Source organism: Sturnira hondurensis, unplaced genomic scaffold, assembly GCF_014824575.4.
Source record: "Sturnira hondurensis isolate 20B ecotype Veracruz unplaced genomic scaffold, ASM1482457v3 Scaffold0019910, whole genome shotgun sequence".
In the NCBI taxonomy this organism is placed as follows: domain Eukaryota; kingdom Metazoa; phylum Chordata; class Mammalia; order Chiroptera; family Phyllostomidae; genus Sturnira; species Sturnira hondurensis.
Window position 1 is genome coordinate 1,689,069 of NW_028092541.1, and position 26,381 is coordinate 1,715,449.

General features: G+C 34.2%; 1 protein-coding gene across 1 annotated transcript; it reads right to left on the reverse strand.

Moving 5' to 3' along the window:
* Positions 1-3,588: 3,588 nt before the first annotated feature.
* Positions 3,589-26,181, reverse strand: ALX1 (ALX homeobox 1). The gene is made up of 4 exons (XM_037028455.1): positions 25,774-26,181; positions 22,654-22,958; positions 19,560-19,688; positions 3,589-4,778 (listed from the first exon to the last, which is right to left on the reverse strand). The coding sequence occupies exons 1-4, from the start codon at positions 26,003-26,005 to the stop codon at positions 4,458-4,460; spliced, it is 987 nt and encodes a 328-aa protein (XP_036884350.1). The 5' UTR covers positions 26,006-26,181; the 3' UTR covers positions 3,589-4,457.
* Between the last annotated feature and the right edge of the window lie 200 nt (positions 26,182-26,381).

The following is a 26,381-nucleotide window of genomic DNA, read 5'->3' on the forward strand; positions in this document are numbered from 1 at the left end:
CTCTCCCTCTGTCTCTCTCAGACTGATCTGACAACCAAGATGGCTACTAAGTCACTAACAGGAGGCGGTGTACTCAGTGTGGATGCCCTGGACAAAGGGATGATTCGCATCCCAGGCAGGGACAGAGTGGGATGGCAGGAGACTTTGTCACATTACCCTGAATGGTATTTAAAGGGTTTATTTCTGGAATTTTTCTATGTAATATTTTTGGACTAATGATGACTGTGGGTAATCAAAACCTCAGAAGGTGAAACTGTACATAATGGTGACTTCTATATTCTCTTAAATCTTGGATATGTATGTTAAAGTAGCAAGATAAGAGGAAATGCTACAAGTATATATAATATAAAAATGCATGAAAAATTTCAGTATACAATGTCTTGTATTCTAAAGTCAGACATGTTGTAATATAGTGTCATGATTAAACACTCAAGTGGAATCATTTATTTGCTCTGTGGACTTTTAAAAAATGCATGGTATATAATCCTAAGGCCAAGAAGAAGAAAAAAGCTTCTTTTAATTTCTCATTATTTGTTCGGCACACTGAAGAATGAGCTAGCTCTTGTCTTAAAGCTCTGCTCACCATTTTTTCAATATATTTTCAGGATAAATGATGGCAGTATATTTCTTTAAAAAGGAGAGCTATTCTTTTAAAACCCTATTTTAGCATTAACTACACCCTGTAAGACTGAGAGTGCATTTAATCTGTTTGGAGGGGGGTGTGCCATAAATGCTAACTGTACTGCTAAACATTTCATTCTGGTTGTTTTTCATTTTGATCATCCATGACATTTCTTCCTGGCTTGTATAGAAATATGTATGCTGAGAATTAGAGGTAAGAATAAAAGTACTATTTAATATATAATTTTATCCAATTGATTCCTTTAAAAAATTATATTCATATTCAATGCAAAATATGAATAGCTATAAAGAAATAATGTTTATTGAAATTTTGGATGCTCAACTTCTTAAAGTAGAGATGCCTAAGTTAGCAATTATATTTTAAATGACAAACATACATCTTTATATTCTAATCACCAAAAAAAAAGAAATCAACCCAACTAAGAGTTTAAAAATAAGATGATTTCCATATTTCTTCTAAAATATTTGGCAACAGAAGTGGCAATTTTTTTAATTAAAATTATATCTAATATCATTCATCTTTTACTATTTGAATTAAATGTTAAAAAACAGAAATTAAGGTCAATGGTAAATTTTAAAAATTATTTTAAGATTTTCAAGCAGTTTATGCAAACATTGTAGTTGATCATTTCAATTCACTTGCTTATAAACTAAAATCAGCTTTATATATATATAACAGCACTATTGAAAACATAGGGAAGTGATGTATACATGGAAGTCAAGTGTCTGAGAAAAGAAAGTAAAGATATTAAAAGGAAACAATAACATATCATCTTGTAAGAACTTGTATTAAGTGCATTGGTCTGCTCTCTCCCCCTGCCTTGGAGGTAAAAAAAAAGTCAACAGCCAATTGAGACGATGAAACTAATAGACTCCCATAATTTATACACACAATTTCACAAGTTTTCTCAAGGTTATATAGGTTAAGTAACTCTGTTATTCTTTGGAGATGTGTTGTCAAGGCTGAGGGCACAGACTACAGTAGCTTTCTTGTTTCTTTTTTTTCTTCCATAAGAAGTTACATAAAAAGAAAATAATCACTTTCAATATTCATAAGAAGTAAATGATGTAACTTCAGAAAGCCACAAACTCTTTTCTGAAATTTCATTTTATGTTTATGAAAAAAACCTCAAGCCTTATCTAATTCTCCATTAGATTTATATCTTATCATGAGGTCCAAACCGTAACCGAATTGCTCAGGAGAAAAAAAACAGTACATGAATCACCTCTTAAACCATATGAGCCAGAACAACGTGTGGAAGAAGCAGAGAGTGGATGGAATGTAAGCAAATGTCCAACTGGATCAGCTACTCAATGAAGCTACATTCTCAATCGGCAATACTGTCAGTGATGATCTTAAATAAAAGTCAGTGAAACATGCTTTGTTTTTTCTCCCTTAAGTATCAAATTCAACATGGTTGTGAACAAAATTATAGTACATGAATTTAGCACATGAATCTAAGTTCATAAAGAACAAGAGAACATTCAGCAGTATATTTTATGCACTTTTTAAGATTTATCTTATTCTATTACATCAAAACTTCATTTCATTATATTTTAGTGACTTAAACATATAATAAAATTTTCAGCCTATAAAAAAAGGTGGGAATGCTAATTCAAAAAATGTCATGCAGTCCTTACTGCCATCATAAAATGTCAGGCATGGTCAAGGATGCTTTATTTGTGTGTCTGTCCAGCAAAAATATGAACTCATGAAGGGTAAGAGTCATACTTCCATTATCTATCTAATTATCCCAAATAATACTTCATATACTGTTGGTGTTTAAAATAATGTGCTGGTTGAATTAAATTCATGCAGAACAATGTGTATGTAGAACTTCAATTAAAAAATGTTATATAAATTGAAAAAAAATCAGTTACAGAAGCTCCAGCTAATGATTAGGATATAATGACAGGTAAAACATAACAGGGAAACTAAGGAATGAGCTGAAATGTAAACTGGTTTGTGTAAATTTTGTTTCTCATGTTAAAAAGTCTAAAGTATTAGGCAAGGGGACACTAAAATTTCAATTAAGAAAGTAGAAGAAAATGAATATGAATACTGCTAATTTGAAAAATTTTAAACCTTGCAGTTTAGTTCTAGGTTTTAGTTCATAAATTCACATGTTAACCACATACATGAATGTATTAAAAGAAGCCATTCTCTTCTAAAACATGAAAGCTATTTAACAGCTGCCTAAACAATCCTTCAAGGAAAACTCCTGCATGTAAGCGTAATTCTTGGGGCCAAAGTTGAACAAGTTTGTCTTGGGAACCAAACTAAAAAGAGAGAACACAAAAGTAATAAAGAAAAGAGTTACTATGAAGTCAAGTAATGTTTGTTTAGGACATCACTCATCTCCATCATCTGCCTGATTTAAAATTTTATTATAAAAGATGTCTAACTGCTGTAAATATTTTCCCACTAGAAAGAGATACTTACTGGATTTAAGTACCCTTTTCTTAAATCTGATGTTTCAATTCATGTACTCTTGTCCTTTAGCCTTTAGAACTTACAAGAATATCCCTAAAGAAACCCCAAGGAAGACTCTAAGAGAGTACAAAGCGCAGATCTTGCTCCAGTTCAAGCCATGAAAGTCATCTTCGTTTCAATTAATTTACTTTGCCTTTATGAACTTGAGGCTTTTTCAAGGAGGATGACATTTCACTCATCTGAAAAAGCTTGGAATGTGACAGGGGAAAGGGAGGAGAAGCAAATCAACGGGGTTAGCAATTTTCCAGATGCAATGTATTTTTCTTCTCTTCTTTTCCACCAGAAGTTTTAGAGAGAGCCTTCTGACCTTTTAATTCCCTATGCAAAACCGCAGCAGCAAAACTGCTTACAGATTATATGTCAAAAACCAAATACACACACGCACACAAATGTGCACTTGCATGTGCACATGAAGTAAATATGAATTCCAGTTCATTGCTCCTTTAACAGAATACGTTTTAGTGCATTTATTAGATGTTTGTGTGTACAGTTTAATCAACACAATTTTAATTTAAAAGTAACAACAGGCATTGTAACTTTCTTTTTTTTCTTGTGTGTGATAACAAAGACACTGAGTCCATGCTGGCTTTTTCACCAAAAAGTTGACATTTATAAAAACTGTTCTCATGACTATATTTTAAATCACACCGGAATATTTCAGTTATCACCTTTAGCCACGTGGTTTCAAGAAACTATATCCAAATATTTCATGCAAATGATGGTCATTTTAAGAGTTCTTTTTGCATGAAACAAAAATTCACTAAAACATCTAGGGGTAAACTAATTTTTGAGACCTGAAGATAAATTCTTCTCAACAGGCCATATGCCCACTTTTTCATCGAGCCAGAGAGAGAGAAATGGCATTTAATTCCCCGAAATGCTCTGCTTCAATATTTACCTGACAACTTCGGTATCTTGACATTTTCCCCAGTGCATTTCTTCCTTTATCAGGTATTTTTTTACAATAAGGGATTTCTTGCTATACAGAGCTAACATAAATCAATCTATAGCAGAGGAATTTGTTTAAGACATTTATTCTTTTAAGAAGTTGCATGATCGTATTTCATTGACTCATACAATAGGAAAAAATACTACTAAAACAGAGTTTGTGGAGACTGGTGCATGGTAAACCTATTTAGTCTTCAGAGGTTCATTCTTAGATTTTAATGTTAAATAATAACAACTATTCATTTAAGCTGGTCTCGCTGTATATCCTGACCGTTAGCAATTCCACACACAGCAGCTTATTGTGGTATCCTTTAAATATGAGAAATAAGAATGTTTTACTTTTCCACTTAAAGAAAAATAAGAGTACTGTATGTTACATGGCCCATGAAATATTGGCAGTGTGCTCCTTGGCTTTCATTCGAAGGACTGCGATACTGGAAGACCGCCTTTCAAACTCTGGCTTTGTTTCAAATGCATGTCCATTGGTAGCCCCTGTAAGAAGAGAGTCAGTGAAAAAATTGTTGAGGGGCACGTGGCTGAACTGGTTCTGGTGGTTTGAAAACCCTGTGTAACTGGAATCTGTCCGAGGCGAGTGCGAATAAGGTGTCATACAGGAGGAGGTGTCACGTGGTACCATGCACGAAGTGACCACAGAACCACCACTCGCATTTCCTGCCCACAAATTGTTCTGAATCTGGAATATATAAAACAACAAATATTACATTTATGCATTCTCACTTTTGTTACACTGCATTTACTAAATTTTTAAATTATTCATTGTTTGCTCCTGTTGGGTGGTCTATAATTACATTCTGAGTATGTAAAGCAATTACTGAAATATAATTATTTGAAAAACCCACACACTTAACCACATAAAATACTCTCAAAACATGTCAATCCCTTTTTATAGTCGTAATTTTTTAAAATGAAATCTGGAAAATTTAGTCATGATCCATGACCAATTCATGTGCTAAGAAAAGTGGTTTAAAAGATGGTTTTGAATTTAAATATAGTTTTCATATTTCCAAACAAATGGTACAATTTCATTTTTCTAAGTTCTATATTGGACTCAGTGTGGCAGTTTTTGTTGGAAACCATTGCTGACATTAGGTTGGTTGCTTTGTAGACATTTTTGATCAAACTCATTTTGGAGAGCGTGTGCCCTTTCAGTGCTTTTTATTTCCTATCATCTTGAATACACAGCTCTGTGAATATGAGACATACATACATATATGAAACATTTGTGATTTCTATATGATATAGTGAGGTTACAATAGAAGTATGACATGTAAAACAAATTTAGGTCTTTACATGTCCATTGGTCTTTACATGTCCATTTAGGTCTTTACATGACCATTACAAAATTATGGAAGCAACGGAAACATATATTCAAATATTAGCAAAAATATATGGGTATAATGTAAGTACTACATAACAAACATCATATATAAGATTGAAAACTGGGTTACCATTTGTGCCCAAGAAATTCACATGTCACATATCTCTACAGAAAACAATTAGTGTAATATTATCAAAATACCCACAAATTTCTCTAAAGTTACCAGCATATAAAAAAGAAGCTAAGAATTTGTGGAATGTGAATTTTAAATAGAAATTATCTTAGACCAGATATTTAAACAAGGATAGAAACAACAATCACAGGTATTACTGGGAAGCAGAGAGAAAATCATGACAAACAGGAGGAGCTGAAAGAAGAAGAATGAAAATGTTGCATTGGTATAGCAAGGCAGAGAAATGCACCTTAGAAGATGAAATTTTAAAAATGTATGCCATTTGCAATATTATTACAATAGATTTGAAGTGGAACCCAGCAGCAATATATGTATTTATTGCCTCTGGCTTTTTAAAAAATCATGATACTTACAATAGAATTATTAATTACTTCAACTCTTACACGATTGATTTTTTTAATATTTATTTTTACACAAAAATTCCAGTCTACTACACATAGCCTTTGGGATACCTTACAACACCCAAGTTTAAATTGTACTTTGAAACGCAACTTATTTCCAATTAAAAGTAGGAAATCTATTAGTCACTCTTCTAGATCACACTGGTAGAGGTGTTTGTTATTCTGGCACTCAAGGAAGAACCGTTTAACCAGTTTCATAACATAAGAGAAAATCTAAATATCTAATTTCATCTCTTAGATGGAGCTTCAGCAATTGGCAAAATGTTTATTTGAGTATTATTTTAATAACTTATTTATATAGATATTATATAAGCTGCTTTAAATATGTTAAATCCATTGATAGATATACCTATAAATATTCATATGTATATATTATATGCATATTTTATTTATCCTTAAATTATCATGGTCTCTGTTGTTTTAATTCTGGCTCACTCTACTCTATGTATCCTATTTTAGCCAAAATTTATAACGACAGGCGGCAGTGACTGCTGAGTTATGCATCTCAACCCAACAGGAGGGGCTGTTGATATCATTACTCTGTCAAACTGGCTCTTCTAACTTGATTTGGGTGGTTTTCCTCTGACATTCAATCAAACATTGTGCTCCACTGAAAAAACCCACAGTCACATGTCTGAAAAAGGGCTTTTCAGGAAATGAAAGTGAACTTGCTGGCTTATTTTTTAAAAAATAAGCGAAAGACAAACTAGTGGTTCAGAAACATTATTTACATTTTATGTTTGTTAAAGGACTTCTCAATTTATTTAGAACTCATTGTTAAAATCAACTACTCATATTCTAAATGCCTAGAAATACATGTATCAACTTGGTAAAAAGGGAAAACAAGGAAGGTAAAGGCAAGGAAGGTAATCTATGAATATAAACTAAGAAAGTATTTTCTCCCTAAAAGAATGAACATTAACCTTCTTATAAGTTGAAAAGAAATTCTCCAGTTTCCAAGACATGGGAAAATGTTATTATTTTGATCAAACTTCTTATCTGGACATGATTAGGCATGTTTAATGTGTTACTTTTGGTGAAAGAATTTCTAACATAGAGAAATATTACCTGAACAGAAAAAACAGGTAAAGCAAGTTACTGTAGTAATACCTTAGTTACACTTGGGAAGATACCCACACATCCCCAAGAGTAGCAATATTGTCACAAATTTTTACTGATACGTCCTGTTTCCAAGATCTCTGTCTCCCCTCACATGCCCCATGTGTTGCGTTCATTTTTAAATATCTGGTATGTCTTCATTTGACTTTAGGGATCTCGTTGGTTTTTATATCAAACGTTGTATGTCAATCACAAACATAATATATCCAGTGAATTGAGGTTTTCCTTCTTCTAAAACATTTCCTCTGGATGTTTTAGCATCTAGATTACAATCAAGAAATAAAGAACAAACTGACGGTGACTAGGGGAGAGGGAGGTGGGAATAACAGGGGGAAAAGGGGGAAGGGTCATCAAAGAACATGTGTAAAGGACCATGGACAAAGCCCAAGAAGAGTAGGATTGAGGGTGGGAGGTGGGGGTCAGTGGGGCAGGGGAGTTCAGAGGGGGAAAAATGGAGACAACTGTACTTGAATAATAATAAAAGAGAGACAGAGGAAAAGAGAGAAAGAGAAAGAGAGAAGGAAGGAAGGAAGGAAGGAAGGAAGGAAGGAAGGAAGGAAGGAAGGAAGGAAGGAAGGAAGGAAGGAAGGAACATGAGGCTCATGATAGGTTATAATTATCAATTAATTATCATGTATCGGGCATTATATTCAATGCTTTATGGACTTCTAATTATTTTAATGCACTATAAGGTGTGAGCTTTCATTATCCCTATTTTGTAGAATGTACACTTATAGCACAGAGGGCTTTGAAATCTTACCCAAGATTGCATAACTGCAATGGTGATCAAATCTGACCCTAGGGACTCTTAAGAAGTACCACAATGAAATAAAAATCACTCTTATGAGTTAAAATTGCTTATTTACTTATTTATAATACTAACACTGTGGGGGTTCTTAGGCTCCACCCTCTGAAAGCAAAATCCTCAGTGATTGCTCAAACTGTTTCTTCATCCTCAGGCCTAACACAACACATCATATGACCTTAAGACAAATTTATTAAGTGTTTGAGCAATCTCTAAGAACATGAAATTTGGATTGATCCAGCTTAAAGATGTAATAAAACTTTTATGAACAATATATGCTAATATATCTAAGTTCTGTTTTATAATTTGAACTCTAGAATCACCATACCATATTTATTACCTTAACAGGAATCATGAAAACTACATGCCTGGACATTGCTGACTGTATTTCCCTGGGTACGTTTTTTTTTTTCCTATTAAATATTTATTCTCCATCATGGATGCATCTTCTTGGAGATTCTGGTTCATTAAGCATAGAGTGTGGCTCGGGGGCTCTATATTAAAGTAATAGCTATGATAATAATACATTCATGAAATTCTGAAAATCACCAGGAATTAGGAAACACAGTTAAAGTCCAGCTTCCTTCCATATGCAAAAACCTCTCCTACACTTTTAATCATGTTCATTTCCACTGACAAGAAGCTCACCTGTTTAAAAAGAAAATCCCATGCTTTTCTGGAGAGCTGTGTAAAAAAGCAAGCTGTTACCATCTTTCTTTACCTATCACTTCTATTTCTCTTCCTCAAAATGACAAAGAATAAGTAGCCTCTTTGTCAAATGTGGAAAGCTTCAAATACCATAGGCAGTTATTACACAGTTGCAAATCTCTCTTCTTCAAGTATTCATGTGCATGGCTTCCAGACCACTCATTCCAGTCACATTCCTCACTCGTGTTGGACGGGGGCAACACCCTTCAAATCACCCTCATCGACATCCAGCACTGACAACAGAATGTCATATTCTACATGTCATCTGAACACTGCAGGGGAAACCTGGCAGGTATCGTCACTGTTCCAGATTACCTACTTCCGTTAATATTTAAAGGCAATATTTAAGAACAAAGTTGTTTGATGTCGTGGTTTACTAAATTTGTTATCAAGGTAGGCTCATTCTACATTTCCTCCACACCTCCCCCAATTGTATTCTTTTTTGATTTAATTATTGTTCAAGTACAGTTTTCTAAGTGCTCCTTCTAAAACTATGTGCTAGATTGGCAAGTGGTACTCTCTAAAATTGTGTGAAAAGCAAAGCCATACAAAAATTTCGCTTTGACTCATTAAAAGAAACGTTATAGTTTCTGTTAAACTTTGGAATAAAATGATGCATATTTTTCTCCCTCAGATTGCTACTACTTTGCACTATTTCACAGACACCTACAATGGCAGTGCCCAGCACCAAATAAATTTTGGGGTGTTTCTATCATTTCTAACTGTATAATAGTCAAAGGCCTTACAACCAGAAACAATGTTATTAAAAATCTTTCTTTCATGTGTACTAAAAAAGAGAGACTGCCTGCCTTTACACTTTTTCTTCTTTGTGTTTTAAAAGGAGTGGAGAATCTAAAAACACTCCGTGTTTTAATGCACTTTGCGACATTTTTCAAAGTTCTAGGGGTATGTTCAAAGCACTGTCTGAGGAACTCAGCCAATTGCCTCCCATTAGCATGAACAGAAGTTCTGCTGACTTCTATGCTTCACTTTGAACATTTATTTTCCCCTTAATGTTTTCCTCATCAAATAAGAGGTTGAATAACAATAAAAAAAACAATAAAACATCAAAAAAAAAGAGAAGTTGACACAATTACCCCATGACTTTGAATTCGGGAAGAAAGTTAGCTTTTGTCTGATTCTTTCCAAACTAAAAGCAAATTCATTTAAGATTCATTTTTCTTCTAAGAAATTAAAAGCTTTAGATAAGAAGGTTTGTGTATATGTACCATTACATGTACATATAATATATACATATTATATAATACACACACATTGAGAATTCTTCACTGTGGATATATATTTGTCATGAATTGAAGTAATATGGTAAACCACGGATATGGAAATTAGCTTTACCTAGAAACTTAATATAGATACAGTATTTGTATGACCAAAACTGCAAAGTAAATGTTAGTGTGCTAAATGCAGTGTATATTTCAAGTATATTTGCTGATTTTATTAGAGTGAGTAGTTGTTCATACCTTTAAAAAACCTACTGATAAAAAATATGTTTGCTAGTCTCTGCCTTCATTTTATAGTAGCATGATGTATAAAAAATCCAATTGTTTCATGATAGCATTATATATTCTATATATTAATTTTAGTGCCATATAGAAGATACTGGCCTATGGAATTTGATCTGGGTTTAATAGAAATACTCATAAACATGAAAATATATGAGTAACAACAATTCCTTAATTTTGAAGCACCTCTAAAGCCAACTAAATAATATTTATCCAGTAAAAGCTTTTATCTAACCACACTCCTCCTCTATATATAGTCTGCTCCGACCTTCCACCAATATTTGTATGTACACACACACCACATATCTACATCATGCTACTATACGCATGCTGCTCTCACATCATATGTCCATATGCTTCCCTGTTAAAGGTTGATTTAAAAAGACAAATCAGGGATTCACAAAGAAGTGTTTGTGATGATATTATAACAATAGCTTATTTGCATTCAAATCCAAAAGTTGATTTTGGTTTTTCACCTTTACAGAATGATTACATTTATTGACTATTATGCATATTATTCACTACTTACTATATAGATCTATTAACACATTGCCACAATATAACTTACTAGATTTTTATATAGTCTCTTTTAAAAAATGTAAGCATCGCTTTTTACACAAGCAGTTCAATTTTTTAAGAGACCATTACACTGTTTACTAGCCTACTCCTTCCTTTAAAATGTAGGGTGGTAAAATATTAATAACAATCACATGCTTAGTAACTTGCAGATATTTTTAGCTCTTGACTATCTTTAGGTACCATTAACTTTCGAGTCACTACATCAGTAGGCTGCTGGCAGGGAGAAAGAATTAAGCAGTTTACTAAAATGAGAGTTTGCTCCCAGTGAATAACACACACCGAGGCTTTGTCCATCTGGGGAAAAGTCCCGACTAAGTAATTCACAGTGAAACGGTCAATCGAGCATGGGCAGGCACTACCTGAGATAGAAATGAGGGTGTATTTCCATCAGTGACTACTTATTACGTGTGGTGTACCCAAGAAAAGTCAAGATAATATATAAATTGTTTGAATTCATTTACATTTCAAAAAATCCAAACGTGTATCTTTTAAACATATAGTATTATTAAGCTGAAGTGATTTCAAATAAATTCATCTGAAAAGGATCACATATTAAACATGGATTATTACTTTGATTTTTAAAATAAAGTTCCATTTTACAAATATGTACAGAGATTTGGAACAAGGAAGAATGATTTTTCCATTAAAAAAAAAACACCATTAGATGTAACAGTTGTATGAGACCTATAATCTGAGAAGACTGCATATGTCTCTTATTAGTCCAAAAATAAAGGCACCAAGTTCTGTAAGAAATGTTAATATATAGATATTTTCAGAATGACATCATATAAATTTGTTTAAATTTTGTATTATTCAAGTAATATTTGAAATATGGTCCAAGTCAAAGATATAAGAAACATTCAAGTAATTTTTTTTATTTTCCTTTATAGTGCTGGATGTGTTTGTAAATTTTATAGTAATTGTAATTTAAAATTTTATAGGAAATTGTACCTTATATTACTTAAAATGAGACTGTTTAGATCAACTCAAAGAGTGCATAAAATCATAGCACTAGTATTTGCTATTTTATTTATTGCTATCCAGCAAGTTATTTAAAGTATTTTCAGGTTATTTTTCACATTTCTTTTTATATATTTTGATTCATACATGATAGCTATTGCCGATTTATCAGTGCCTGATTCATTTTTAATGACACATTTTCCCTATTAAAACTAAGTTCACAAAAAGAAACAAAGATTAAAATATAAAACAAGTTTCCTTGTGAATTAATAAAATGTAAATCAAATAGGCAAATACTTCTATTTGCTCAGAATATTTATAATCTTAGAAACGACCAGTTGGTATCAAACACAAACTTTAAATTCATTCCTAAAATTTTGAGTAAAGTTATAGATTATTGTTTTCTTGCATTTGTGTTAACAACAAAGTTGGAATTTCATTGTTAGTGATTTTTAAATCAACTGAGTTCATACAATTTTTTTTTCTGTTTCAATGCTCTATGATTTAGAATAAAAAAGAAAACCCATAGAAACATGAGGCTTAAAAAATATGGCACAGATAAAATTCTGGATTCAAGTTTTTCATAAGGTTCACTAACCTTATTGTTATTCACTAACAATAATAGTGTGAACTGCAAGTTTTAACCCACAGGTCTGTTCTCATAGACTTCCCAGGCTTCGATGGCTTAATTTCCCCCTGGTTCTTCTCTATTCTCCTGTAAGGTAGTTTTCATATGTATAAGAAACATTGGCACTCTTCAATTACTTATTTTTACATTTTTTCTTATTCTTTATTTTGGTAATCTACTCAACTTTTTTATTTTCTTTCTTCTTGAAATATAAAATACTGAACAACAGAAGCTAACGCAAAATATTGAATGTAAACTGTAACTGAAAAAATAAATAATAAAATTTTAAATATACAATATACTTATGACAAATTCGGTTATATAAAATATTTTAACAGTGGCCACCTACTAAAAGTAAAAAAAAATAGCTAAGTTATAATTACTGTTTAAAGTCTTTGAATCATAGTAAACTTGAATATTACATTTTTTCAAAAAATAAGTCTATTTTCGTAATCTAAAACATGAATGCACTTTACTTCTTTTAGAGAAGTAAAAGAAGTAAATATCTCTTAACTTTATCTCTTTAAAGTATATGTATTTCAACAAATAAAATTTATTCACCAATTGTGTCCAGCTGTACCTTCAGCTAATTAATATTGACAAAATCTGCTGCATGCTACACATAATTTATTTTTAATATATACACATATATAAAATATTATTTACACATATGTATAGAAAACTTGCATGTATTTAATACATTTAATTAAATTAAAACTTTATCAGTTATAAAGTTAAAGTTATAAAAACCATATTTATTTGAATAATAACAGACTATCATACCATATTCCTAGTACGATTTTAAATATTTGTCCTTCCGAGCGGTGGTAAATTGTACAATATCAGCATGACCCGTGGATCTAACGATGCTAATATTTTTGTCCCTCCACCCATCAAAAGGGAAGTTTCACTGCATAATTAATTATATAACCATCTCATTGGATTCATAGATAGGAGAATCATTTTTTATAATACAACAAGCACAGCTATATTATAACACTTTTCAAAGATTTTGTTTTTTTATTTTAAATATTTGGGAAAAAATGGAAATAATAGTGATAAAATTGTAAGGCTTTCTCCAAAGGTAAAAACCACTCTAGATGCCAAATTACTACACCACAGTTGTTCAAGGAGACAGGTTCCTTATTTCTTAATTGGCTTAGCAAATGTATACTTTAAAATTAGTGCAGAAACTGGTGATAGAAGAAGGACAGGGTAGACAATGTCTTTACAATTGCTGTATTATTGCTTCATTGCTTCCTTTTAATTTGCATATTTGGCATGTTTGAATTAGAATTTGCTAAACTAGAAATATTATGCAACCTTAATTTGTGTTTTAAATTACAACAATGATTATAAATTGTCTATAACTAGAACCCAGCTCGTGGTATGTTCAAATTCCAAGTGGCATGTATTTTATAAGGTAATCAATTCAACAATAAAAAGCAAGATACTCTGCAGGTCAATTTGTAATTTGGTAAGCATAGATTTAGTTATGATTCTCATTATATACTAAGTAAAACCTTATTAAAAATTTTGGTTGAAAAAACTTCAACCCCCTTTCTGAAATTTTTCATGAAAACATTTTTGGAATTAGAAATTAATTTTGGTAGATAAAGAATATACTCAAACTTTCCTAAAGTTATCATACTTGGTTATCTTAATTTAAAGAAGAAAGCATATTATCTGAATTTGGTTTTTCCCTAGATCCCTAAATAGTAAATTTACTCACAGATTGAATTTATTAAGAGAACATTCAAACCACTTAGATAGCTTTCTGTTGTAGACAAAAATGACTAGTGGCTATCTATAGATAGAATGGTATCTATTGAACACTCATTGTGTACTAGGCACTGTCCTAAGAAACTTGCATGTATTACTTTGCTTAATTCTCACAAACATGCCATTTTATGAATGAGGATAAACATTCGCAGAAGTTAATTCATCTGCCAAAGATCAAAACCTACTAAGTGGCATACACAGGATTTGAACCCGATACTCCCCATGAGGTCCACAGTTAACACATTATCACCTGACCTTTATCAAGTTTTAGGATTTAGCTCAGCAGACTGTTTGGAAATCAACCCAATACTCTCAGTAAGAGAAAAAAGCTTTATGATAATGATACTCATTATCATCTACACCACCACCACCACGAAAAACTCTAGCATTAACAATGCCTCCATTCTACAAAATAAAGAATCTGAAGATTAAGGAAGTAAAGTCACTTTATCTACTACAATTACCCAGATAGTAAATGATCAAGGCAATGCTCACGTAATCCAAAGCAAATCAAAGGGCATAAAATTAGAGTTTTTTGTAAGAATGAAGGCTGGTCACAATCTCCCAGAAATTTTTATACCTTAACAAAATATTTTATTCACCAAAATAATTATTTTAAAAACATTTTTGTTTTGATAAATTAGAAACAAATTAGAACCTAATGCCGAAAGACGCTCTCTTGCTTTTTCAACTCAAGGGCAAAGGTNTATCTACTACGATTACCCAGATAGTAAATGATCAAGGCAATGCACACGTAATCCAAAGCAAATCAAAGGGCATAAAATTAGAGTTTTTTGTAAGAATGAAGGCTGGTCACAATCTCCCAGAAATTTTTATACCTTAACAAAATATTTTATTCACCAAAATAATTATTTTAAAAACATTTTTGTTTTGATAAATTAGAAACAAATTAGAACCTAATGCCGAAAGACGCTCTCTTGCTTTTTCAACTCAAGGGCAAAGGTCTTTTCGGTTTACTGTGGTTCGTCTGCATCGAGAAGTGTTTACAGAATTTGGTACAGATATCACATAGTTTGGAATCTGTCCACAAAACGGGAGATTTTGTCTGGATCATTTGTGTAACCCCCATGCGTAACACAGTACTACACATACACTATTTATTGGATAAAATGCAAACAACTTTGGAAGAAAAGAAGGGGGTTCTTCTGAATCTTTCTAGTCTGTCCCTTTTTAGCAGATGAGGAAGGAAATCAAGGATCAAAAAGGAAAGGCTGATTGGTTAAGACCTCAGGGCTAGTTAATAGCAGAGATTCAGTAATCAAGTGTCTTATTAAAAACTGATTAATTTTAGGTTTATAACATACTCCTGAATAAGTACTGAAGTGAATCAGTACTTTCTTCATATCTGTCTATTCAGTGTTTGTATCAGGGTTGGCAAAAGTAGGTTTATAGTTGTGAATTTATTCTTGTATTATTACTTATAAGTTATTACTTATTTGTATTACATCTGTAAACCTACTTTTGTCCACCCCTGTATAATCTGACTAATACTGTTACGATTCTCAGGTAAGAACCGAGTCATCCTTTTAAATATTTTATCGAGTAAATGAGGCGGCAGGCTTTGCATAAGGCCCATCACAACATCAGTGAAGACTGCAGGCAGGCGGGTGGAGAAGAGGCTTCGTGGAGGAAAAGGGGGTTCGTCGAGGGGGAGGAATTCAAGATAGAGAGAACAGATTAGCACAAGCAATGAGACAGTTGTTTAAAATGTGATCTATTGGAGAACATCAAGTAGTTTAATCTACCTAAATCATAGTTTTGTTGAATGACAACTGATATTGCGAACGAAAATAAAGGACTTTAATAAAGTACTGTTTTTCAGTACTGCCTTGAAGTATTTTCTACTGACATCACACCACTCACTTTATTATTATTTGCTTGCTATCAAATACAAGTAAGCTAAAAAAAACAACAAAAATAGTCTTAAAATGTCTACATTTTTAAGTGCTTTATAGCATTACTTTAGAAATTCAGAAATGAAAGCGTTTTTGCTTTCCAAAGTAATTTGATGTCTTAGAGTCAAGATTTAACTATTTCATTGCTCAATGATACACTACAGAGATAACATTATATAAAGTGACCTGGACTCCTGAACTCAGAAATCCTAGGCTTGCATTCAATGAGTTACTACCTGTAAGAAGAAAACCTGGCTTAAAATAAGCCCTCAGTCGATACTTATCATTTTTACTGTTACGGATGTTCTTGCTGTAGTGCAATGAAGACCAGTGGAAACAAAGTACTGACAACATGTTAGAAAATATTAATTACTATTCACAAGTAAACCTCTAGTACATGTGAGATATATATATATACCTTTACACTAAGTAAAATTATTATCCAAACTGAGCAAGCTCGAGGAGGTAATTTTCTAAACCATCTATGTTTTTCATGTATCTCTGAGGTACTTTTGCTTTCCTGCCAAATTGCTAATTCTTTATTTATGTTCTGCCTCCAACATTTGCTAGTTTCCAACTAGATTAATACCTTTTTCTATAATTTGTAATTTTGGCTTCTATAATTCTATTTTGATTTCTATTCTTTCCATTATACATTTCTATTTTCAAACCACATGATAAAGAAACAATTTCCCTTAGGCTGAAGCTTAGAGACAAGATCTTGTCATAATTTTTTTCAAGCAAACACAAAAATAAACCATATATTTTTTAAGTTAAAACAAAATTCCCCTGACTTTCTCCAATACCTACAGTGGGGAGTGAGAGACATGTGATTTCGGAATTTTGGGCAACCAAAGATTAAATGATTTACCAATATAGAAAAGCACTATGGATCTTATAGTATCAATTTTTATTTTTGTTGAGAGATTGCACTGTCAAAATAACTTCAACATATGATCTGTGTGCTTCCATACTTAAATTATGAGGTGATATAACCAGTGCATATAAATTACGGGGAAGCCACAGGGAGAATTGGTGTGAAATTCTCATGATTTGTGAGGGGAAATTTTAAATTAGTCCTTTGCTGTAGTCCTTTACAGCTGACAGTCCTAAGACTGTCAACTGTATAATTTGTATCATTTCCCTTCCTGTTTGAGCTGCTAGTTCACCTCATTCTGCTAATCGTTATATCTAAAGTCATGCAACACAATGACACAATGGCAACAAAATCCTAGTAAAAAGAGCAACTAGTAAGGGTGTATTAAGTTATATTAAGCCATTACAAATTGGGGCTCCACATTGTTATAAATGTTTTATGCTATACTAAAGACGAAAGAGAAATTAGAGATAAGGCAACCAAAAGCAAGAAACAGAGGAGGAAAAACAGGCAGAGATGGGGTTTACAAGAAAAGGAATGAAGACTGAAATAACAAGGCACAAAACAGGACAGAGTCAAGTGTTGTGATAGAGTCAAGTGTTGTGATAGAGTGTTGTGGTACAGTCAAGTGTTATGGATAAACTCACCACACTATTTACAGTCCATTCGAAAGGAGTTCATCATTTATGACTTAACATTTCTAAAGTCATCATAGGCAACTTGCTCAAAATTATGTGCATGATTGTATGTTTATTATTTTTTATTGTCATTTCACTGGTTGTGGCTACATTATCTTTTCCCCTGACCTAAACTGCCCACTTGAATAATGCAGCTTAAGCCGTATGCTCCTGTAGTATTAACTTGTTTACCATTCAGTTATTTAGGTGTGTGTGCTGGGACAGTCTGTACTGAGGGTTAAGATTTTGCACTTGGTAACTGAAGTGCCTCATGTCCAATCCAGGCTGTGCCACTAGTGAAAGTGAGTAAATACCTCACCTTTCTGCGCCTCAGTTTCCACACATGTAACATGGGGATAATTGATAACGTGTAAGGTTGCTGTGAGGATTAAGTGAGTTAATATACACAACCTGCTTGGAAGAACACCTAAGCAGTGGCTGTAGGCCCGTTAACCATCAGGAAAACACTGCAGTGCCTGATCCCATGGAGCTTATAGTCTGCAGGGGAGGGAGCCCCATAGCACTGTGTTTAGAACTCGCCTGGGACAGTCGAAAATATTTGGGGAGTAAATTTCACTGGCCCTATGATACTAAGCAACCAGGAATGTATGCATGCCTCTAAACAGGAGAGCAATAAGCCAACTACTTCAAGATGAATTTTTAAAAGTAAGAGAAGCAAGATTCTAGTCGAGGCAGGGGTGGCATTGATTCAGAAGGGACCCCTAAGGTTTGGTTTCCTAGCAGACAGCAGCAGCAAGGCTGAGCCACAGCAGCCCCTGTAGACTGTCCTGTAAGGAACAACCTGTGTGATCACAGACCATTCCTTTTGGTAACTGGGTCTGGTTTCCCAGCTTCTAACATGAAATAGAACAAGGTGATCTCTAAGGCTTTTTTTGTTCACATATAACATTACATGAATAAGTCTGATGAATTTATCTGGAGGAGTGAAGGTCTCAAGATAGGTTTTTAAAGGTCAAAAAGGCATCAGAAGCCAAAAATAGAACATAAATAACGGAGTATGAATTTATAGTTGAAGAAAATGAATACCTTAAGTTTGGGACTGAGATGATTTTGTTACCGGACTGTCAAGGTATTCCACCGACATAGGTGTCACACATTTGCTATCAGGGTGGTGTCTCACATTGTAGAGAACTGGACAATGAGGAACTAAATAGCAGGCAGCTTGTTCCTTATAATATGTGTCCCTAATCATGTACCACATACAGTTCCCAATAATTCGGTATTAGGAAAAAGTAATGCTCTTTTAGAAAGATGAAAATATATTTTATTTACATGTATTAGAAAGTATGAAAAAGAAGTCTCTAAATTAAAAGGAAAATTAGAAGAAAACATAATTTCTCTTCTTGGAAATGAGAGTTCCCATTATAAAAGTATGTGTTTTCTAACATGATAATACAATTATAACCACTACTAATTCTATATACATTTTAAGAAACAAAGGGCTAAATGTTTCCTTCGAACAATGAGAAACTTCAAAGCTGAAAAGACAACATAGAAAAAGACATTATTTTTAAGTGGAATAAAGGTTTCATATTCTACATTTTATATTAGGTTTTGTATGGGTGAGTCATAAAACATTAGGCACAGAGACAGCATGTCCAACAGTTTTTAGTACATTTTAAAAAGTTAACAAGGGAAGTAATTCTGAATAATTAAAATGTAGAGTAATTGGCAAACATATGCTTATTGAAGGATGCTACTTCACTTGTGCAGTGTATAACAAGGAAGAGAGCCTAAAATACTTTTTAAAAGAATGGCTCTGAAAGAAAACAATAACACAATAAATATTTTAGTAAAATAAAAATCTAACGCACATGAAAAAAGTCTTCTGGAGTTGAACATTTTCATTCCTAGGTATTAGAGATAACAAAGCCTGTATGAGCCCGTATGAGACTAGGCACACTGCGCCCATTTTCCTTCATCAGCACTGCATGCAGTTCTCCATACCTGTGGGTAGCTGTCAGTCCTGGGCAGGACCGATATGTCATAGGTGGCGGCAAAATGGCTTTTAGCTTGTTGTATTTGGCCATAACGTTCTCTTTTCCTCCACTTGGCCCTTCGGTTTTGAAACCAAACCTGATTTTTTTTAAAGAAGGAGAATTTTAGCTAAAGAACACTTGATAATTCTGAAGGAATGTTAAAATACTTCAAGTCAGAAAGATAAATCCTTTCAACATAATTACTAATAAAAAGTGTTGTTATCAAAAAAGGATCCACAAATTTGGCTTTCTATTTTACTGTGATATAAATAGTATGCCCATGAAATAGTATAAATTAATATAAAGAGATAAGATACTTTCAAAACAATTATTTACTATATCTGGGCCTCTGTCTTTTCATTTATGAAAAGCAAAAAGAAATTAGATGATATGATCTTGAAGACTGTACATCTCCAAATTATCATAGATTTGACAATTTGACTCCTCCTCTCACAGAACGCTGCCAATCTGAAAATATTCATGACTTTTTAGTTTGGGGTTATGCACATAATGTTCACCCAGCCAGTTTATAAACAAATGAATATCTGGGTCTGTCAAAACAATGGTTTTTTAAAGCATTTCCCAAAGGGAACACTCTTCTTGACTGTAACCATACTGAGATACCCTTAGAAAAATATAAACAAAAAGATTACATCTGAAACATAGAGCATCAGCAGAAATATCATATGATGATTTAGAAACAGATAATATTAAGATCATGTATAATACTGAGCATGATAAAGACAAAGGTAAAACAGAATCATCTCAAGTTGAATCATAGTTTTAAAATATATAAAAGTGCTTATTACATAAATTATACCATTTATGCATCTTCTTCCCTTGTAGAAAGTATTCAGCAGTTTTCAAAATTATTTCTTCAATTTAAAGGACTTACAGGTAGTAGAAATAATTTTTAAAAATAGACAAGAGACAGCCAAGTGTGAAAAAAGCCTGTGAGTTAATGGGGCCTATAGAGAGTCACCAGGCTCTCATTCTAATTTCTCTAATTACATACTAATATTTATCATAACAACTATCTTCCATAAAGGGTTAAACAATCACTAATTCATACTTACAGCTCTCCAGAATCTTCATTTTAATATTTTAATGCATTAAAAGAAGATACAGAAAATTATCTCCAATACATATAAATTATTTCTGAGTAGTCATTACGCAAGCAGCTTCCAAGAGGCTCTTTAGCCTTTACAGAACTATGTGCGGAATACATAATGTTTAGGAAAGAAGCTGGAAATCCAGTATAAAAATGCAAATTGTGAAAAGCCATTAGTTAAAATTACTCGATATATTTACTCTTTTTCAAATTCAATTGTAATCCCACAAAAGCATATAATATTCACTTTAATATGTTAGCATATATTGCAAATTTAAGATGGCACTCAAAGAGTTTTCATCACTCTTAACAAAGGAAAGAGAGCTACCTATTCAGTATGCTTACTTAGAACGCTGCTGGCAAGTGTGTATTATGCATTATGCCCAGGCTCAAGGAAACATAAACAACCCAACCAAACAAAACATATTTCCTTGCTGTCTCCATAAGTAGGCACCAAGGGCATACTAAAGGAATTTAGTAGTGAAGTTTTTTCCACTGAGAAAAAGACCTTGACACTCTCCTTAAAATGGATGCCAATTACCACTCTGATGTGAAAAGTGGGAAATAAAATAACCTGAGTAAATTAGGGTCAGGTTGGCTCTCTGTTCATGTTCTTAGACAAAAATTAATCGGGACTTGATGAAATGATAAGGAGAAACATGCATTTTGCACAGCTGATGTCTCTGTAAGCAAGCATATTTCTGTACAGTTACAAGCATATCCAATTTAAATATATGAACACAAGACAAAAAAGAACACATGTGGGGCTCGAGTTAACACTTGACAACACTGAAATTTTCCATTAGCATCAACTTTCTATATATTTACTTCCTGAACTAAGATAACATAGCCATTTGCTCTACAACTAAAGAAAAAAACTGCTGCTTATTATTCCTGCACCACCAGATGTTGTGTTTAATGATGCCAAGGCCTTACAATGGTTTAATCTTTAGAAGAAATACTGTTACCCCACTAAGAACACATCTTTCCACGCTTTCATCCATTTCTCTATTCTAGTAGTGCATGGGAACTGCAAAATTCAACAGTTTCCTACTTAGAGTGATAAAGACATGCCAAAGTAAAATTTGGCCATTCTCCCAAATTACTGTTATTTGGAACCTAATAAAATATAGTGTAAGAACATCAACTTTAATAAAAAATAAAATATCGAATAGGATATTTTTACCTGCCATATTGTTTCCTTTCCAAATGTTTAAAAATTTAGTTTATTAAATCATCCAATTTGATAACTTGAATAAACTTATCAATGTAATTGAGTATTATTAAAATCATTATTCCCATTACCTTTGCAAAAAATACACAAATTATCTAGAGTTAAAATATTAAAATGGAATGACATAAATGGCAATGACTAAGGTTAGAAAATTGTAAATGAATTATATGACTTTTCTCTAACTATTTATAGTAAAAATAGATTTTGTATACATAACAATGGGGAATTGTGAGAATGTTTCATTTTTTCTTTATTTTATTATTGCCTTAACCTCAATAAAATTATAGACTTATGGGCCATTATTTTTTTTAAAAAGAACTTATCAACACCTAGTATATAACCTTTAAAAATCCTCAATAGCTGATAAAATAGAAAAACAAAACAAAATACATGTTTACTAATTAGATAACTATTCTTCTTCTTTTGCCCTTTAATATTAACTTTTGAAATCAGAGCTATGTTGAGATATTCTGTTACTTTTAAATAATCAATGTTTTTATGCCCATGTAATAATTCAAGTATTCTTTTGTTTCATGTTATATAGATTTTTAAATTCTTTGAGAGTAAAAAGAAATCTTAGTAGATCTACATGTATACATTACATTGTTCTACATCTTCAGATAATTCCTTTATGGCAAAAGGCAGCTACTGAATTACTCTAACACTCTCCTCCCACATCCTCCCCCCACCTACCCAAGGCCGTCCTATGGCTCCTACCTGGACCCTAGCCTCAGTGAGCTCTGTCCTCAGAGCAAGCTGTTCTCTGACGTACACATCTGGGTAATGGGTTTTCTGAAAGACTTTCTCCAGCTCCTCCAGCTGCAAGCTGGTGAAGGTGGTCCGGTGCCTCCGCTTCTTACTGCTGGACACATTGCTGTCACATTTATCCCCAAGTTCATCCAGTTCTCCCTTCTCTTGCATCCCTTTCACTGGAGACATCCGGAGACTGTTACAGTTGTCCATTGCTCTGTTTAGTTCGGTGTGAAGAGGCTGTCCTTCTACTTTAGTGATCCCATAGTTCACTGTACCCAGGAGGAAAACAACAGTGCTCAGCATTGCAAAGCATTTTGATGAAGGAACTAAGATGAAGTAATTTAGAGCATCAGGAAAATGGTCTGCTAAGGATTTATTGTGCCAGTATTAATTAAATCATCACATCATTTACAATTATTAATCCACTTTGGGCAGGTTTAAGACCATCTAAAAATGTCTCCATGAAACTCATGCAGTTTGCCAAAATTCACAGTTCTACATGGCTAATGCAATGTTAATGCACATAACTTGTAATTAAATTAAGGTAGTCAAATTAAAAGATGTTTTAAATTAAAAAATCCTAAGTGAGCATAATTCATAAAACTAATCCAAATTTATTATAAGTTATATATTTATTGGGTGCTGACAAAATTAATCTACTTATATGGCCCAAGAAAGAATTTCCATTTTAAATAATATCTGTGAGCCAAAATCCAAACTCTTCCCAAGTTATCTTCCTTCTCTACACAAAACCTATAGATTTCCAATTTTGTATTTTTACTATATTTTTAATATTTCAACTGTATATTCATATCTGCATTTAATTTTTTCAAAAAGTCATCTAAATTTACAAATGAATTTTATAACAGTTTCTGAAAGTGCTTTCTATAGAAAAGAAGACAAATAGACTTCCTCAGTTTAAAAACTTATTTGCAGTTCTTTCTCAATATACCATATTTATTCTTAACTTATGAAATGTTTTAACACAGAAATCTTAATTTTATCCTCTAGTAAAACACATAAATTAAAACACCTATTAAAAGCTTACAATGAATATCATCTGGCATTCTGTTTGGGGATGTTTTAATTTCAGGGATTTCCTCCAGATCTGACTGCATGCTTGGGGTATGATATAAAACAAAACTATATACCACACACGCGCACACACACACGCACACTCAATTAACACACATAATGAAATGGGAGGCATTAAAAAAAAGTAAAGTCAGAACAATAACCCAGCCAGAACAATAATTTCCAATGAACTGTCATAATTTTTTCGTTTTTGTCTGTTCTTAAATGATGCATCATAACGAACTTTTTACAACTGCTTTGATCATTATACAAATATTGAACTTTCATTCCGATATAACTGAAATGCTGAGGCATTTTTGTGAAAGATGTTTAGTAAAACTAAATGTAAAGAAGAGCCATCGCTGATTAACAATAGGGTTTTGTCTCCGTGAACAGAGTTAAATGGGGGAACTTCGGTAATTAGGGATGGGGGAGGGGAAGCAGTCCTCGAAACTTCGGGCGTCTCAGCAGAGAGACCGGGACTCCGAAACTGAGCGGACGGGGCTGCCTGGGCTGCTCTCACTTCTCTCACGTCGGGATTAGTCCTCCTCGGGTGATGTTCGCTTGAAAGTTGATAAAGCATCAAAAACCACCTATTTCTTTTCTTATTTTGAATTCCCGACAGTTTAGAATATGACTGAGTTCTATCCAGCAGTGAACAACATTACAGAATCATTTTTTAAAAAAATCCTGTCTATCCAAATAACTTTATGTATGCATCTAAGAATTCCACAAATCTAAAGACACTGCAGTCTAAAAATACACCCGGAAAGCAAAACATTTAGTGCATTAAAAATAAAAAAAATCTATTGCTTGCATCTTTCTAAACTAATAACTGAAAGGATTTAACTGATTTTCTCTATCGTTTTCGTCTTTATTTTTGGTTTAACATTGCAAGTCAAAAGTAACTTGCAATGTTGAATAAAATGAATAAAATATATCAGATACTTTTTTCAGCTTACATGCACCAAGTTGCATTTAGAAACGAGCTGCTATGAGTCAGTGCCTTGTCAGATTTTGAACCTCCGTTAAAATAGGGGACAGGAGGCTTGTTGTAAATATTTCACACTTAATTCGTTTGTTATTTTAAAGTAACCTGCTCCTTACAGCTTAACTGTGGAATATATACAATGATAAGAAAAGTCCTCTTGGAATTGTAAACTTGCTTTAGCTGTCGCGATCTGAAAAAAATAGGTTTGTATTGGGTTACAAGATAGAAAAGATGGTTTGTTTTGATAACATTTTGACTTTGAGATATTTGGCCATTCAAAGTCGAGGATTTCACCCAGAGGCATTCCGAAAGGCTTCTGAGGTGGCTTTTAATGTGAAGTCAGAAAAGCAGACAATGCAGAATTCCAGAGTAAGTGAATATATTGGGGATTCTTTGCCTGAAGCTACTTAAAGTGTCTGATGTCCGAAATTTATGTGTTGTATTACAAACCCAAAGAAACAGGAATCACAAATCCACACAAGCTAATCTAGCAACCTTCCAATGTCACAAAGAAACCTATCGCTACATCTTGGAAAATAACAAAGGTTTTTCATCTAACGGAGTCCAGAGCTTTCTCCTTCGTGACGACAGTGACGTCTTCTAACGAGCTGTGATGGATTTGAGCTCCTGCTGCCGGGGGCCGCGCGGCGAGCTCGCAGAGGAAGCGCCCTGTCTTGACTCAATTACGCTTTATTTACCGCCCTATCAGTTTACGGCTGGATGCTGGATAGAGGGACGCGGGGACCCGAAGGGAACGAGGCTGAACAGCCAGAAAAGAGCCGCGGGGAGGCAACCCGGTGCCGAATCCTCCCTTTGCCCTCCAAAGTCACCGCTAGCCAAAACGCCGCTCCCCGAAACGGGCACTCTTCCTCTGCCCTCCTCCGCCCCCCAGCTTCTCGCGCCCCCTGTCCTTCCCGCCTTCCTTCCTTCCTTCCTCCCGGCCCGCCCGGCCCGACGGTTCCCCGCAGTTCGGGTTTGCGGACGGGCTCCCGCCCCTAGGGCCGGGGCAGGCGACTCACCGCCGCCGTCCTGACACGGAGAGGTCCTCTCCAGGCGCACGTGATGCTCCGCGCGGGGCAGGGGCCCGAAGGCCTGCACGCATTTGCCCGCCGAGGCTTTGCTGTAAAAGGACTCATTGTCCAGCGTCTGCATAACGTGCTCCAACGCGCCTCCTGCGCCCATGTAAAAGTCACTGTTTTTGCTCGGCGGGCTCTTCAAGGCAAACTTCTCGCTCAGAAACTCCATACTCATGGTAGCTGTCGCGGAGCTCCGGGGCGCGGAGGCTGGAGAGCTCTGGGGGAGGGAAAGGGTGGGCGGGAGGAGGGAGGGCCGAGAGGAGGGAAGGGGAAGCTCGGGCTGCGGCGCCGGGAGCTGCCCCGCTCCCAGCCCTTTAATACGTCCCGGCTGGAAAGGGGCACCCGAAGTTGCTTTTATATCTTGAAACTCAGCTGGGCTCCTCGGGCAACCTCCCAGTGCTAATGAATATGAAAATAGGCAGGCGACTAACTCCACCCCGGGCCCCCCTCTGCCCCCACCCCACCCCACCTTCCCCCGCTTCCCCGGGCAGGACGCGTCCAGGCCTAGGTTAGACAGACAGCTCCATTCCAGACAAATGCCAGGAAGGACG

What these genes read in the sequence shown, in the direction of transcription:
- ALX1 (XM_037028455.1), bottom strand. Translation starts at nt 26,005, where the DNA reads ATGAGTATGGAGTTTCTGAGCGAGAAGTTTGCCTTGAAGAGCCCGCCG. An exon ending in TCACTGAGGCTAGGGTCCAG is followed by an intron (nt 19,689 to 22,653) that starts GTAGGAGCCATA and finishes AAAAAAAATCAG; the next exon opens with GTTTGGTTTCAAAACCGAAG. An exon ending in GGACTGACAGCTACCCACAG is followed by an intron (nt 4,779 to 19,559) that starts GTATGGAGAACT and finishes TATATATTCCAG; the next exon opens with ATTCAGAACAATTTGTGGGC.